General features: G+C 43.2%; 1 protein-coding gene across 3 annotated transcripts in view; it reads left to right on the top strand.

The window, feature by feature from the left end:
- Positions 1–15,784, top strand: part of LOC128694447 (5-phosphohydroxy-L-lysine phospho-lyase) — a 97,466-nt gene that overhangs the window by 78,836 nt on the left and 2,846 nt on the right. For 2 of the 3 annotated variants that reach the window (XM_053784565.2, XM_053784564.2), the window contains exons 10-11: positions 3,142–3,289; positions 4,118–4,220. In XM_053784565.2, coding sequence (XP_053640540.1) covers positions 3,142–3,289; positions 4,118–4,220 — 251 coding nt within the window. Of the gene's footprint in view, positions 1–3,141; positions 3,304–4,117; positions 4,221–15,784 lie in introns of all 3 variants that reach the window. The other variant, XR_008407851.2, reaches the window with a different exon arrangement.

Here is a 15,784-nt window from a genome sequence, read left to right as displayed (position 1 = left end):
GAACACAGTCAACAAAACCAATCTGCATGTCACACTTGTCAACCAAGCGCATGTTTTGTGTATAATCAATCACTGTCACTGGTTTTCGAATACGTTCATTAGTCACTCGATCAACTTTGCCACTGTCTTGCATTTCATTACGGTGAATGGTTGTCAACAATGTGACATCTCGTTTGTCATGCCACCGTAATGCCATGATGTCATTGGCAGTAAACACCTGCACGTCATCACCACGAACACCTGCGTTGAGCCTGGGCATATGTTTACGATTAGAACGCACTGTGCCACACACATCTGTCTTGTTCACTCGCATGAAATCACTGAGTAATGGGCTTGTGTACCAGTTATCGGTATATAATGTATGGCCCTTACCAAGATAAGGTGCCATCATGTTTCTCACTACGTCACCTGATATACCCAATAACATCTTGGTATCTTTCAATGTTTTACTACCCGTGTATACAACAATATCCAACACCAGGCCACTGTCACAATCACAGAGTACAAACAATTTTATACCAAAGCGGTTCCTCTTGCTCGGTATATACTGCTTGAATGACAGTCTACCTTTGAACAAAATCAAAGACTCGTCAATTACAAGATTCTTGAATGGATAAAAGTATATCCTGAACTTTTGTTTGAGATACATGAAAACATTTCTAATCTTGTATAACCTGTCACTTCTGTCAGGCCTGGTTTTGTCAGAGAAGTGCAACATACGTAAGAGTAAGATAAACCTGTTCACTGGTATTATTTCACTGAAGGATGGGGTACAAATTAGCCGATCTGTGGACCAGTATGCTTTTATATTATGCTTATAGACGTGAGGCATAAGCATTATTGTTGCAAAAAGCAAATACATTTCTGCAACAGTCGTCTCTTTCCACCTGTGTAGTCTTGACTGTGGTGATAAGATCGTATTTGCCATGGTGTACTGAAAATACTTATTACTTTCCCTGACAATAGTTTCCATCAATGGCTGGTCAAAGAATAATTCAAAGAATTCCAGTTCATTGGCCGTGGTTCCAAGGGGACAGGTAGGTAGAATTCCACTTTGCGAGTCATCAAAGTGGTGAGGGCTGGGAACAAAACTGGGATTTTGCTGCCAATCCCAGATACGGTTTGCTGGTGGATACTGGACATCATAGGCTGGTTGTACGGGTGGTTGTGGCGGGCTGGTGGGTGACGCTCCGCTTTGTCCTTGAACTGACGAGTCAGCAGCGTGGGTTCCCGCGTGGCACAGCGAGTCACGCATGGCGGTGCCACTACCACCACCAGCCCCACTAACACCATCCACTGATGTCTGTGGCCCATCCATGCCAAGTGTAGCCACATCATCCTCACTATCACTACCTAAAACGGGTGTAGGGCCACGGGATGTACTCCGGATGTACTACGGGATGTACTCCGTCCCCTGGGCATAGCATAGGGTACACTACCCGAGCGCATGCGGCGGCGTACATACCGACGCTTCACTGGTGAATATGTTTCCTCACTATCACTACTCGAATGATCGTCGAGCGCAATAAAATCACAATCCACGTCAGAATCATCGTCATTACTGAAGTCAGAGGCCAGGCCACGGGAAAATATTAGTTTTCTCTTACGTTTAGGAACAACCGACCGTGAGTCACGAGTGCCCACACCAGAGGTAGAAGGTCGAGGATCGTCGGGGTTTTCTGCACTATTATCGATATCCTGGTCATCATTTTCGGTCACTAACTCATCAAAGCCATAGAATTCGTCTTCATTTCCACTTCCATCAGTGTCAGAACTATCAGACAGGAAGAGGAGAGTCCCAATTTTCCGGGGAGTCAGAGCTGACTTGCGACGAGACATGGTGAACAAGGGTGACTGAGCCGGCGTTCCCACAATGCTATGCAGGCGCCTAGATTTTTTGTTTACGGCGCACACCCACCGCGCAGACCCATTCTCTCATATGTAGGCCTATGAGCGCTTTCGCGCTAAATTTGACGGCGCTAGAATTTTGGCGTAGATCTACGGTTTGGACACTCACCGACCAGCCGTAGATCTACGGGACGGACCCTGAAAGGGTTAATGTGCAAGAACTTGTGAATTTCTTGAAAGAATAGGCACTTGGGAACAAAATCCCAAATTAATATCTTTTATTTTATTTTTTAAATTTGTTTTTATTTTAGGAAAGCTTTTACATCTGTACTTTTGTTTTAGTGCTAGTAGTATTCTCTATTTTTGTTTCTTTGTAACCTGAATGTACTTGTTTCTATTTTCAAGTGGCAATTTGGGAATGTTCATTAGAAAGATGGGGTGGATCAGTTGTTCTGAAAGTCTATTATGCCTGTATTTTGAAGGGGGTTACATTTATATGTATTTCGTCTAGTGAAGCACAGTAATTGTGATGGGATGAATTTTGATATTAAAAGATTAATATACATGTTCAGGTAGTATGTGACTTGAGGGTCATCTGACTGAGGATAATGAACTCTCCAAGTTGGTTATATAGTGTATGTATGTACATACTTTATTCACAGCTTGCCTCTCTAATGGGTATTATGTTTTCACTTTAGCTCTCATTTGTGTAGTTTGCAGTTCCACTTCCCTTCTGTTTGAGTCATAGTTAATTATGGATATAAGTAAGTTATGCACATCTGTCATGTTTTATCCAGAGTAGAATTTTTAAGCTTTTTAATTTAGTACATATCTTATGAAATATTTATCCAAACACCATATAATAAGAGGTTAAAAATTGCATTTTGGGATAAGAAGGTATGCACTGTAATAGCTGATATGAGTGAAGGAAAACATATGAAAGATCACTGAAGACCAGTGATCAAGTATAGATATTACCACAGTAGTACAAAAAAGTGTTTACCCAGTTAACTGTATAACAGCAGCAGTTACAAACAGGATTTATAATTAAAAATAAAACAGGGTGCACTAATCTGTCTCTAATGATACATTATTATAATAAAAATTAAGCTCTAAACCCACCACTTAGCGCTTCTTTTTGATAATAATAATAATCTAAACCCACCAGGGTCATAGAGCACTGCCTTTAATGATACAGCTTCAGTGTATAACATGTAATACACTATGTAGTACTCTATATTTAATGTTTTTGTATTGTGCAAGACAAAATTTAAATGTTTAATTTTCTTACAGATTAAAGGAGCAGTATGTATTACTGAGCTGTGATGGTCCAAGCAGAAATGTTCTCAAGTTTAAACCCCCTCTTGTTTTTAGCCTAAATGATGCCAAAGAACTACTAGAGAAACTGGACAATATTATGACAGAAATGGAAGTAGCAGAAGTAAGCAAGCTTATGTATGTATTTGTTTCTGTCTTAAAGTATTATTATTATGGGGAGCGCACCCCTCAGGGAAGGTTCCTTGATGTTGGTGAGGGGCTCTTGATTTAGGGAATTGGATCTGTGCTCCAGTTCCCCCCAGGCGCTGTATAATCCTACAGGTTTAGCGCTTCCCCCTTGATTATAATAATATGGGGAGCGCTAAACCTGTAGGGATTATACAGCGAGTGAGGGGTGGTGGTGATGGAAGGCATTTAGGTTCAATTCAGAGAACTGGAGCACAGTTCCCAAGATAAAGAGCCCCTCACCAGCATCAAGGAACCTCCTTTGAGGGGTCTTTCTCTTTAAATGTGTAATGACAAAAAGCATGACTGGGTTTGAACACCAGCATATATTCATGCATTCGTTTTATTTCTGTCAGAGGTTATATAACACCAGGAGGTTCAGTGAAAGTGTAATTTAAAAACCAGTTTTAAGACGCTTTTACTTATTGGATGAACATTCTCTGATACGTCATGGAGAGCATACTTTCCAAGCCGGGCTTGGCATTATGGGATTCAGATTACACTGTTAAATGTGTTGGGGTGAAAGACACTAGCAGTTACCCAGAACATTAATAAACTTTCCATTTGTGGAAAGTCTTGCATCATACTTTTCAAAAACAAATTCATCACAGTGCTGCTAAAGATGGTTGCCTGGTATTGAATTTCTGCAAGACTTGTTTTTATTTACAGCCTATTATAAAAATATGGATTGAAAGGAGTGTCTGTAGTTTACGTTGAGATATTTAGACGAAATATTGTACTGTATACTGTTAATTTTAATTTGCAGTGTGAAGTAAATGATGCAGCAAAGTCCACCTTAAATGGAACTGTCAACTCTCATCATAAATCACAAATCAGCAATGGTCACTGTAGTGATATTCAGGTGAAAGGTAAGATTTTTATTGCATTTATGGATTTAGATAAGGCTTGTATATAAGATGGATAGGATAGATGTTGCATATATATGGAATAGGTAGTAAGTTACTAAAAGTAGTAGAGTTTGAGGAGACTGAGGCTAAAGTTAGAGCATGCAGGAGAGAAGACTATAATTCATTTAAAATTGATCTTAAACAGGAATGTGATTTCACCTGGGTTATTTAATTTATGGTATTATAAAGTAAATGCTAGGGTGTTGGAAAACGTGAGATTAAAAGGTAATAAATCTGATACAAATGTGATGCAAGGAGGAAAGAGTATATGGAGAAAAAGAGAGAGGTTAAGAGAGTGGTGAAGCAATGTAAAAAGAGAGCAAATGAGAGAGTGGGTGAGATGTTATCAACAAATTTTGTTGAAAATAAGAAAAAGTTTTGGAGTGAGATTAACAAGTTAAGAAAGCCTAGAGAACAAATGGATTTGTCAGTTAAAAATAGGAGAGGAGAGTTATTAAATGGAGAGTTAGAGGTATTGGAAAGATGGAGGGAATATTTTGAGGAATTGTTAAATGTTGATGAAGATAGGGAAGCTGTGATTTCGTGTATAGGGCAAGGAGGAATAACATCTTGTAGGAGTGAGGAAGAGCCAGTTGTGAGTGTGGGGGAAGTTTGTGAGGCAGTAGGTAAAATGAAAGGGGGTAAGGCAGCCGGGATTGATGGGATAAAGATAGAAATGTTAAAAGCAGGTGGGGATATAGTTTTGGAGTGGTTGGTGCAATTATTTAATATATGTATGGAAGAGGGTAAGGTACTTAGGGATTGGCAGAGAGCATGCATAGTTCCTTTGTATAAAGGCAAAGGGGATAAAAGAGAGTGCAAAAATTATAGGGGGATAAGTCTGTTGAGTGTACCTGGTAAAGTGTATGGTAGAGTTATAATTGAAAGAATTAAGAGTAAGACGGAGAATAGGATAGCAGATGAACAAGGAGGCTTTAGGAAAGGTAGGGGGTGTGTGGACCAGGTGTTTACAGTGAAACATATAAGTGAACAGTATTTAGATAAGGCTAAAGAGGTCTTTGTGGCATTTATGGATTTGGAAAAGGCATATGACAGGGTGGATAGGGGGGCAATGTGGCAGATGTTGCAAGTGTATGGTGTAGGAGGTAGGTTACTGAAAGCAGTGAAGAGTTTTTACGAGGATAGTGAGGCTCAAGTTAGAGTATGTAGGAAAGAGGGAAATTTTTTCCCAGTAAAAGTAGGCCTTAGACAAGGATGTGTGATGTCACCGTGGTTGTTTAATATATTTATAGATGGGGTTGTAAGAGAAGTAAATGCGAGGGTCTTGGCAAGAGGCGTGGAGTTAAAAGATAAAGAATCACACACAAAGTGGGAGTTGTCACAGCTGCTCTTTGCTGATGACACTGTGCTCTTGGGAGATTCTGAAGAGAAGTTGCAGAGATTGGTGGATGAATTTGGTAGGGTGTGCAAAAGAAGAAAATTAAAGGTGAATACAGGAAAGAGTAAGGTTATGAGGATAACAAAAAGATTAGGTGATGAAAGATTGAATATCAGATTGGAGGGAGAGAGTATGGAGGAGGTGAACGTATTCAGATATTTGGGAGTGGACGTGTCAGTGGATGGGTCTATGAAAGATGAGGTGAATCATAGAATTGATGAGGGAAAAAGAGTGAGTGGTGCACTTAGGAGTCTGTGGAGACAAAGAACTTTGTCCTTGGAGGCAAAGAGGGGAATGTATGAGAGTATAGTTTTACCAACGCTCTTGTATGGGTGTGAAGCGTGGGTGATGAATGTTGCAGCGAGGAGAAGGCTGGAGGCAGTGGAGATGTCATGTCTGAGGGCAATGTGTGGTGTGAATATAATGCAGAGAATTCGTAGTTTGGAAGTTAGGAGGAGGTGCAGGATTACCAAAACTGTTGTCCAGAGGGCTGAGGAAGGGTTGTTGAGGTGGTTCGGACATGTAGAGAGAATGGAGCGAAACAGAATGACTTCAAGAGTGTATCAGTCTGTAGTGGAAGGAAGGCGGGGTAGGGGTCGGCCTAGGAAAGGTTGGAGGGAGGGGGTAAAGGAGGTTTTGTGTGCGAGGGGCTTGGACTTCCAGCAGGCATGCGTGAGCGCCAGCAGGCATGCGTGAGCGTGTTTGATAGGAGTGAATGGAGACAAATGGTTTTTAATACTTGACGTGCTGTTGGAGTGTGAGCAAAGTAACATTTATGAAGGGGTTCAGGGAAACCGGCAGGCCGGACTTGAGTCCTGGAGATGGGAAGTACAGTGCCTGCACTCTGAAGGAGGGGTGTTAATGTTGCAGTTTAAAAACTGTAGTGTAAAGCACCCTTCTGGCAAGACAGTGATGGAGTGAATGATGGTGAAAGTTTTTCTTTTTCGGGCCACCCTGCCTTGGTGGGAATCGGCCAGTGTGATAATAAAAAAAAATATAAAAAATCTGATACAAAGGAGAAATTGTCACAGAAGCTCTTTGCTGATGAGAGTACTTTTGAGAGAGGCTGAGAAGTTGCAATGGCTGGTAGAGGAGTTTGTGAGAGTGCAGCATATAAAGGAACTAAATTAAATTTTTTTTTTTTTTTATTATCACACTGGCCTATTCCCACCAAGGCAGGGTGGCCCGAAAAAGAAAAACTTTCACCATCATTCACTCCATCACTGTCTTGCCAGAAGGGTGCTTTACACTACAGTTTTTAAACTGCAACATTAACACCCCTCCTTCAGAGTGCAGGCACTGTACTTCCCATCTCCAGGACTCAAGTCCGGCCTGCCGGTTTCCCTGAACCACGTGAAAATATTAGTTTTCTCTTGCGTTGAGGCACAACCGACCGTGAGTCACGAGTGCCCACACCAGAGGTAGAAGGTTGAGGATCATCAGGGTTTTCTGCACTATTGTCGACATCCTGGTCATTCTTTTCGGTCACTAACTGATCAAAGCCGTAGAATTCGTCTTCATTTCCACTTCCATCAGTGTCAGAACTATCAGATAGGAAGAGGAGAGTCCCAATTTTCTGGGGAGTGAGAGCTGACTTGCGACGAGGCATGGTGAACAAGGGTAACTGAGCCGGCGTTCCCACAATGCTATGCGGGCGCCTAGATTTTTTGTTTGTGGCGCACACCCACCATGCAGATCCGTTTTCTCACATGTAGGCCTATGAGCACTTTCGCGCTAAATTTGACGGCACTAGAATTTTGGCGTAGATCTACGGTTTGGACACTCAACGTGAAGCCGTAGATCTACGGGACGGACCCTGAAAGGGTTGATAACTTTCCTCTCCTATTTTTAACTGACAAATCCATTTGATCTCTAGGCTTCCTTAACTTGTTAATCTCACTCCAAAACTTTTTCTTATTGTCAACAAAATTTGTTGATAACATCTCATCCACTCTCTCATTTGCTCTCTTTTTACATTGCTTCACCACTCTCTTTTTCTCCATATACTCTTCCCTCCTTGCATCACTTCTACTTTGTAAAAACTTCTCATATGCTAACTTTTTCTCCCTTACTACTCTCTTTACATCATCATTCCACCAATCGCTCCTCTTCCCTCCCGCACCCACTTTCCTGTAACCACAAACTTCTGCTGAACACTCTAACACTACATTTTTAAACCTACCCCATACCTCTTCGACCCCATTGCCTATGCTCTCATTAGCCCATCTATCCTCCAATAACTGTTTATATCTTACCCTAACTGCCTCCTCTTTTAGTTTATAAACCTTCACCTCTCTCTTCCCTGATGCTTCTATTCTCCTTGTATCCCATCTACCTTTTACTCTCAGTGTAGCTACAACTAGAAAGTGATCTGATATATCTGTGGCCCCTCTATAAACATGTACATCCTGAAGTCTACTCAACAGTCTTTTATCTACCAATACATAATCCAACGAACTGTCATTTCGCCCTACATCATATCTTGTATACTTATCCTCTTTTTCTTAAAATATGTATTACCTATAACTAAACCCCTTTCTATACAAAGTTCAATCAAAGGGCTCCCATTTTCATTTACACCTGGCACCCCAAACTTACCTACCACACCCTCTCTAAAAGTTTCTCCTACTTTAGCATTCAGGTCCCCTACCACAATTACTCTCTCACTTGGTTCAAGGGCTCCTATACATTCACTTAACATCTCCCAAAATCTCTCTCTCCTACATTCCTCTCTTCTCCAGGTGCATACACGCTTATTATGACCCACTTTTCGCATCCAACCTTTACTTTAATCCACATAATTCTTAAATTTACACATTCATATTCTCTTTTCTCCTTCCATAACTGATCCTTCAACATTACTGCTACCCCTTCCTTTGCTCTAACTCTCTCAGATACTCCAGATTTAATTCCATTTATTTCCCCCCACTGAAACTCCCCTACCCCCTTCAGCTTTGTTTTGCTTAGGGCCAGGACATCCAACTTCTTTTCATTCATAACATCAGCAATCATCTGTTTCTTGTCATCCGCACTACATCCACGCACATTCAAGCATCCCAGTTTTATAAAGTTTTTCTTCTCTTTTTTAGTAAATGTCTACAGGAGAAGGTGTTACTAGACCATTGCTCCCAGCATTTTAGTCGCCTCATACGACACGCATGGCTTACGGAGGAAAGATTCTTTTCCACTTCCCCATGGACAATAGAAGCAATAAAGAAGAACAAGAGCTATTTAGAAAAAGGAGAAAAACCTAGATGTATGTATATATATATGCATGTGCATGTCTGTGAAGTGTGACCAAAGTGTAAGTAGGAGTAGCAAGATATCCCTGTTATCTAGCGTGTTTGAGACAGAAAAAGAAACCAGCAATCCTACCATCATGCAAAACAGTTAAAAGTGAACATAAAAACAAGAGCAAGGTATTGAGAATAACACAAGGCCTGGGCAATGAAAGATCAGGTGTCACGTTAGCAGGAGTGACATAAGCGATATATCTAGATAATTGGTAGTGGATGTGTTGGCAGATGGGTCCATGAAAGACTAGGTGAATCATGGAGTAGACAATGAAAACAGGTAAGGATATTTGAGGCATCTGTGGAAAGAAAAAAAAATGGGAGGCAAAAAAAAAAAGTTAATGTACCTGTGTATGTACATAGTAATACCAACACTGAAGAACAAAAGGGCACAATACCATGACTAGAATAATACACGCATAACCCACACATGAGAGAGAAGCTTACCACAATGTTTGGGTCAGACTTGGAATATTTACAGAGTTACACAGTGTGACTGTAAATGGTCCAAGTCAGACCAAAACAACGTTGTAAGCTCTTCTCACCTATGTGTGGGTTATTTGTGTAATATAACACTATGGGAGTAAGGTATGGTTTTTATGTTGAAGGAGGCAACAGCTGTGAATGTGAAGAGAATTATAATTCAAAGAGCAGAGGGGTTTAGGTGGTGGTTTGTCTATTTACAGAACGGAATAGGATGGCCAAGAATGCGTGTGCAAGTCTGGATTAGAATGAATGAGGGGTAAAGGGGGGGGGGGGATGAAGCTTCAAAAGCTTGAGCAGACACACGAGCACATTAGTTCAGTAGGGACAAACTGTTTTTAGAACTTGGCATGCTATTTTAGTGCGAGCGTGGAGACATTTATGAAGGGATTCAGAGAAACCAGTTAGCCAGTCTTGGAATGGGAAGTACAGTGCCTGCAAGCTGATGGAGGGGTGCATTATTATTATATTATTATTATAATCAAAAAGAAGTGCTAAGCCACAAGGGCTATACAGCTATGGAGGGGTGCAGATGTTGCAGTTCAGAGGACCATGTGAACTGTGATATCTTCACACTTCTGGCAAGATAGCTAACGAGTTAATGGTATATGTTTTCTTTTTCCAAATCACTGCCTTGGTGGGTGATAGCTGATGTTAGAAATTTTTGTAACATTTATTTTGGAGGACAAATTCAAATTGTGCTAAGTTTAAGCACATAGGTTTACCTCGCTTAATACATTAGATGCATTCCAGGCTCATGATACTTGTATTATGGTCCGTCATTGTCGCAGTTTCACCCGTTATAATGAACTGTATAAGTTTGTGAACAGTACTGAAGAGTTAAAACATTGCAACACTTGGGTATCTTTGCAAAAATGTTTCTCCTGCTTCTTCAGTCAAATGCAAGCAATTATAACACTGGTGGAGGTAGTAGAGGTGAAGAGGTAATTTTGAGGTGGTCATTATTATAATCGAGGGAGAAGCGCTAAACCCGTAGGATTATACAGCACCTGTGGGGGGGATGTGGAAGGTATTCAGGTTTAATTTTGGGATCTGGAGCACAGATCCAATTACATAGATCAAGAGCCCCTCACCAACATCAAGGAACCTTCCTTGAGGTGGTCAGTCTCTTAGCTGCTTAACACAGAGGCATGAAGCCATACACTTATGTGCTGGATTATTATTATTATAATCAAAAAGAAGCGCTAAGCCACAAGGACTATACAGCGCTGCAGGGCAGGAAGGAAGCGAGGGCATCAGGTGGCAAAAGGGAGATGGATGAGCAACAGGTTACGGATAACAGCGGGGCAGTGGATGGTGAAAGGGTAAAGGGCAGCAAGAGACTGAACTAGAAAGGGCTGAGGGGAGTGCGAAAAGTATCATCAGAGTTTGTGGAGTAAATCAGTCGTTGTCAAGAAGTCAATGAGAGAGTCAGGATTAAAGGAGGGTCCATCAGCAAGAAGGGAAGGTAAAGAGAGAGTAGGAGAACGAAGACGACGTTGGAGGTAAATTCTGCGTGCTCGTTGATAGAGAGGGCAGTCTAACAGAATGTGGCTAATCGATACTGGAACTTGACACTGCTCACAGAGAGGAACAGGGTGCCTCTCCATGAGATACCCATGAGTAAGACGAGTGTGGCCAATGCGAAGGCGGGAGAGAGTGGTCTCCCAACCTCGGCACTGATGACAAGAAGACGGCCAGTAACCTATGCTCGGTTTAATAGAATGAAGTTTGTTACCGAGCAGAGTTGACCAACGTTGTTGCCAACGGGTGCGAAGGTGGGTAGCTATTGCAGCAAAATAGTCCAGAAATGGAACACCTCGATAGGAAATTGGTAGGTCATATACTGCTGACCGCGCAGCAGTGTCTGCCTGTTCATTGCCCTGTACGGCGACATGACCAGGGACCCAACAAAAAACAATATCTTTATGTTTGGTAGAGATACGGCGTAGCCAAAGTTGGATACGGAGAACTAGGGGATGAGATGTATCAAATTTTCGAATAGCCTGTAGAGCACTAAGGGAGTCTGAGACTACTACAAATGATGACACAGGCATAGATGCGATACGAATAAGTGCTGCAAGAATGGCATACAGTTCAGCAGTAAAAATGCTAGCTGAAGATAGTAAATGCCCTCGTACGACGCTGTCCGGAAACACTGCTGCGAATCCGACGCCGTCTGAAGACTTAGAGCCATCTGTGTACACAGCGGTGGCATGAGAATGAGAGTGGAAGTGATCAAGAAAAAGAGAGCGGGAAGCCACCGTAGGCAGTTGAGCTTTCGAGCAAGGGAGTGAGAAAGAACAGACCCGAACAGCTGGAACTTCCCAGGGGGGTAGGGAAAAGTGAGATGCTACATGAACATATAAAGGTGGTAACTGAAGGGAAGACAAGAGTGAAAGTAGGCGAAGAGAAAAGGGACGGAGCAAACAGGGGCGGCGAACGAATAAAGAATGTCTACTAATATCGGTGACCATTCTATAAATGGAAGGATTGTGTAGATCGTGAGAGCGTACATAGTAACGAAGGCAATGGGCATCACGGCGATCAGACAAGGATGGAACATTTGCTTCTGTATAGAGGCTCTCAACAGGGGAAGAGCGAAAAGCACCAAGGCACAAACGTAAGCCTTGGTGATGGATAGAGTTAAGGCTAGAGAGAGTAGCAGGAGAGGCCGCGGAATAAATCTGGTCACCATAATCGAGTTTCGATAAAACGAGGGCTGAATGTAGGCGAAGCAGAGTTCGACGATCAGCTCCCCAGGAAAGATGAGCAAGCGTTTTAAGAAGGTTTAGCCGGCTGTGACAAGTTGCCTTCAGAGAGGTAATGTGAGGTTTCCAGGTTAACCGACGGTCAAAGAGAAGGCCTAGAAACCTGACTGTATCACGTTCGGGGATACGGGAGCCATAGAGATACAAAGGATGATCGGAGATAACAGAGCGTCTAGTGAAAGTAATTTGGTGAGTTTTGGTACTTGAAAATTTAAACCCATGTGTGGTGGCCCAAGTGGAAACACGGTCGACCGCATGCTGGAGAGAAACTGCAATAAGGTGACAGTCAGCGCCTGCACAAGCAATAGCGAAGTCATCAACATAGAGTGATGACCAAATATTGGGTGGAAGAACAGAGGCCAAATCATTTATAGCAAGGAGAAAAAGTGTTGTGCTTAGAACACATCCCTGAGGGACACCTTCAGCTTGGACGAAGTCCGGGGAAAGAACATTATTGACTCGAACACGGAAATGTCTGTCAGTTAAAAAGTTCTTAAGGAAGGATGGTAGATTGCCTCGGAGGCCTAAGGAATGGGCCTGGGCCAAAATATTATACCTCCAAGTTGTGTCATATGCCTTCTCAAGGTCAAAAAATATGGCAATAACTGAGTGATTATTCGCAAAGGCATTACGAACATACGTATCCAAGCGTAGTAAGGGGTCTATGGTAGAACGACCCTTACGAAAGCCATATTGACTAGCGGAGAGACTGTTGTGAGTCTCTAAATACCACATTAAACGTCGATTTACGAGGCGTTCCATCACTTTGCAAACTGCACTTGTAAGAGCGATGGGGCGATAGTGGGAGGCATCATGTCCTGTAGTACCCGGTTTGCGGAAAGGGAGAACAATGGCAGATTTCCACAGCTGGGGAAGAACTCCTTGTGCCCAAATAAGATTGAAGAGGTGTAAGAGGACTACAAGGGCTGACCGATGTAAATGTTGTAACATACGAATATGAATGTCATCAGGCCCAGCTGCCGATGATCGGCAAGCTGAGAGCGTTGCCTCCAGTTCTTGAAGTGTAAAAGGCACATTATACTGTTCTTCTCCGAGAGAAGAAAAGTCCAAGGGTACTAACTCTCTGGCAGACTTTGAGGAAAGAAACGAGGGGCATAGATGGAGCCCTCGGGAAATACGGACCAGATGTGTGCCAAGTTCAATGGCAACGTCGAGAGGGTTTGCTATATCAACACCAGTGACCCGTAGAGCAGGAGCCGGGTCAGGAGAGTATTTACCACTCAATTTCCTCACTTTTTTCCAGACTGCACTCATAGAAGAAGCAGAGGTGATGGTGGAAACATAGTCTCGCCAACAAGTGCGTTTAGCTTCACGGATGACACGGCGAGCGATCGCACGCTTCTGCTTAAAATCAACAAGTCTCTCAGCGGTTCTATTGTACCGGTACCTGCCCCATGCAGCACGTTTCAAACGTACTGCACGAGCACAAGCAGGAGACCACCAAGGCACGCACTTCTGAGAATGCCTGCCTGAGGTTTGGGGTATAGAATGAGAAGCTGCGGTATAAACTGATGTCGAGAAGATGTGTAGGAGCTCATCAATGGAGGATGAAGAAGGAACCTCACTAAAAGCAGTGAGGTGTGAGTAAAGATCCCAATTTGCCCGATCAAATTGCCAGCGAGGGCTACGGGAAGGTGGTGAATAGGAAGGAGAAGTAAGAATGATCGGAAAATGATCGCTGTCATGTAAGTCTGGTAGAACAGACCAGGTGAAGTCTAGTGCAGTGGAGGAAGAGCAGACTGATAGATCGATGCAAGAGAGAGTATGAGTACGAGGATCAAAATGGGTGGGAGTACCCGTATTTAAAACATGGAGGGGGTGAGAGGCAAGAAAAGCCTCCAACTGAATGCCACGTGAGTCACAATGAGACCCCCCCCAGAGGAAATGGTGGGCATTAAAATCACCAAGTAACAGAAGTGGTGGTGGTAAGGATGAAACAAGAAAGGCAAAGTCTGGGATAGAAAATGCTCGAGAAGGAGAGAGATATAAAGAACATATTGTAAACCACTTATTCAAGTGGATACGGGCTGCAGTGTAATGCAGCGAGGTATGGACAAATAGTTGACAGTACGGAATATCATTGCGTAGAAGAAGGGCACTTTCATTAAAGGTCCCATCTGAGAAAGGATCCGAAGAATACAATAAATTATAGCCTGAGATAGGTTGGAAAACAGCCGAGTGTAATTTTGGTTCTTGTAAGCAAGCACCAACAGGGGAAAACCTGGAAAGCAACATCTGAAGCTCACCCCGATTACCCCTGAGGCCGCGGATATTCCACTGTAAATAGGCCATGATTGGCGATGAAGAAAATATCAGGAATCTGTAGGTAAAGGCACCTACGGACTAGAGGGGTTAGAAAAGTCAACGTGTGGTGGCATTGGAAGATGTTCAAGTAGCGAAGGAACGGAGCGTTGCGAAGAATGGGGTTGTGAAGATGGAGGAGAGGGAAGAGAAGGAACAGGAAGTGAATCAGTGTCCATTGAAGGTTTAGTCTCTGCAATATATTCTGAAATGGCTTCAAGTGTTTCTGAATTCAAAGATGTATGGGAAACCATATTGGAGATAGGAGGAGGAGGGTGAGTAAAGATTGGGACAGTAATGGACTGTACCAAAGTAGAGGGGGAGGGAAAAGTGTAAGGGACTGGAGATGAAGTGTGGGGGGGGACAGAAGAGGTAGAAACCTGGGAGGTGACAGAAGAGGGAGAAACTTGGGAGGGGACGGGGGTGGAAGGCATAGTACGAGGAGGAGGGTGAATCTCCACACTTGTAATAGAGCCAGAGAGAGGGGAAGAACTAGGTACAGAGACTGGAAAGGTAACGTGTGGAGGTGGAAGAAGGGAAGGAAGGGGCAAAGAAGATTTGAGCAATGTGGATTTTTTGGACTTCTGAGTAGAGGGGCGATTGGTATTAGGTGTCGTACGAGGTCTTGTCGATACTGGGGCTTGTGAGGAAGGACGCGAAGATGTGAGAACAGACTGAGTTGTAGTCGGGACGTCAGAGCCAAGGACAGCAAAAGGATTAGATGCCGTAATGGCTATGGGAGGGGTAACAACAGAGGAGGCTGCAGAAGATGGGACCCCAGAAGTGGGGGGATGTTTGGAAACACGAGAATAAGAAACACGGGGTAGTCTCCCTTGGAGGCGGAGATGAGTAACTGCCATAGCATAAGGGAGACCTTCTGCCTCTTTGAGGCAACGGATTTCACGTTCATTTAAGTAGACCTGGCAACGGCGGGAGTACGAAGGGTGAGCTTCATTACAATTAAGGCAAGATGGAGGTTGACTGCAAGATGTATTAGAATGGTTGTCGGCACCACAGACTGGGCATTCGGCCATAGATCTGCAATATTTCGCTGGGTGACCAAAACGCCAGCAATTTCTACATTGTTGCGGTGTAGGTATCACCTTTCGAACTTGTAACCGATGTCCCGCGACATATACAGAGGACGGGAGTTCTCGGCTGTCAAAAGTTAAACGAGCCACATTGCAAGGGTAACGTCTCCGCCCCCGGGCAGGAAGGACATAAGTGTCTACTTTGAGGATTGGGAGATCCTGGAGT

This window comes from Cherax quadricarinatus, chromosome 60 (genome assembly GCF_038502225.1).
Source record: "Cherax quadricarinatus isolate ZL_2023a chromosome 60, ASM3850222v1, whole genome shotgun sequence".
NCBI lineage: Eukaryota > Metazoa > Arthropoda > Malacostraca > Decapoda > Parastacidae > Cherax > Cherax quadricarinatus.
Note: the sequence above shows the minus strand (reverse complement) of the source record. Positions and strands in the feature narration are given on the sequence as shown.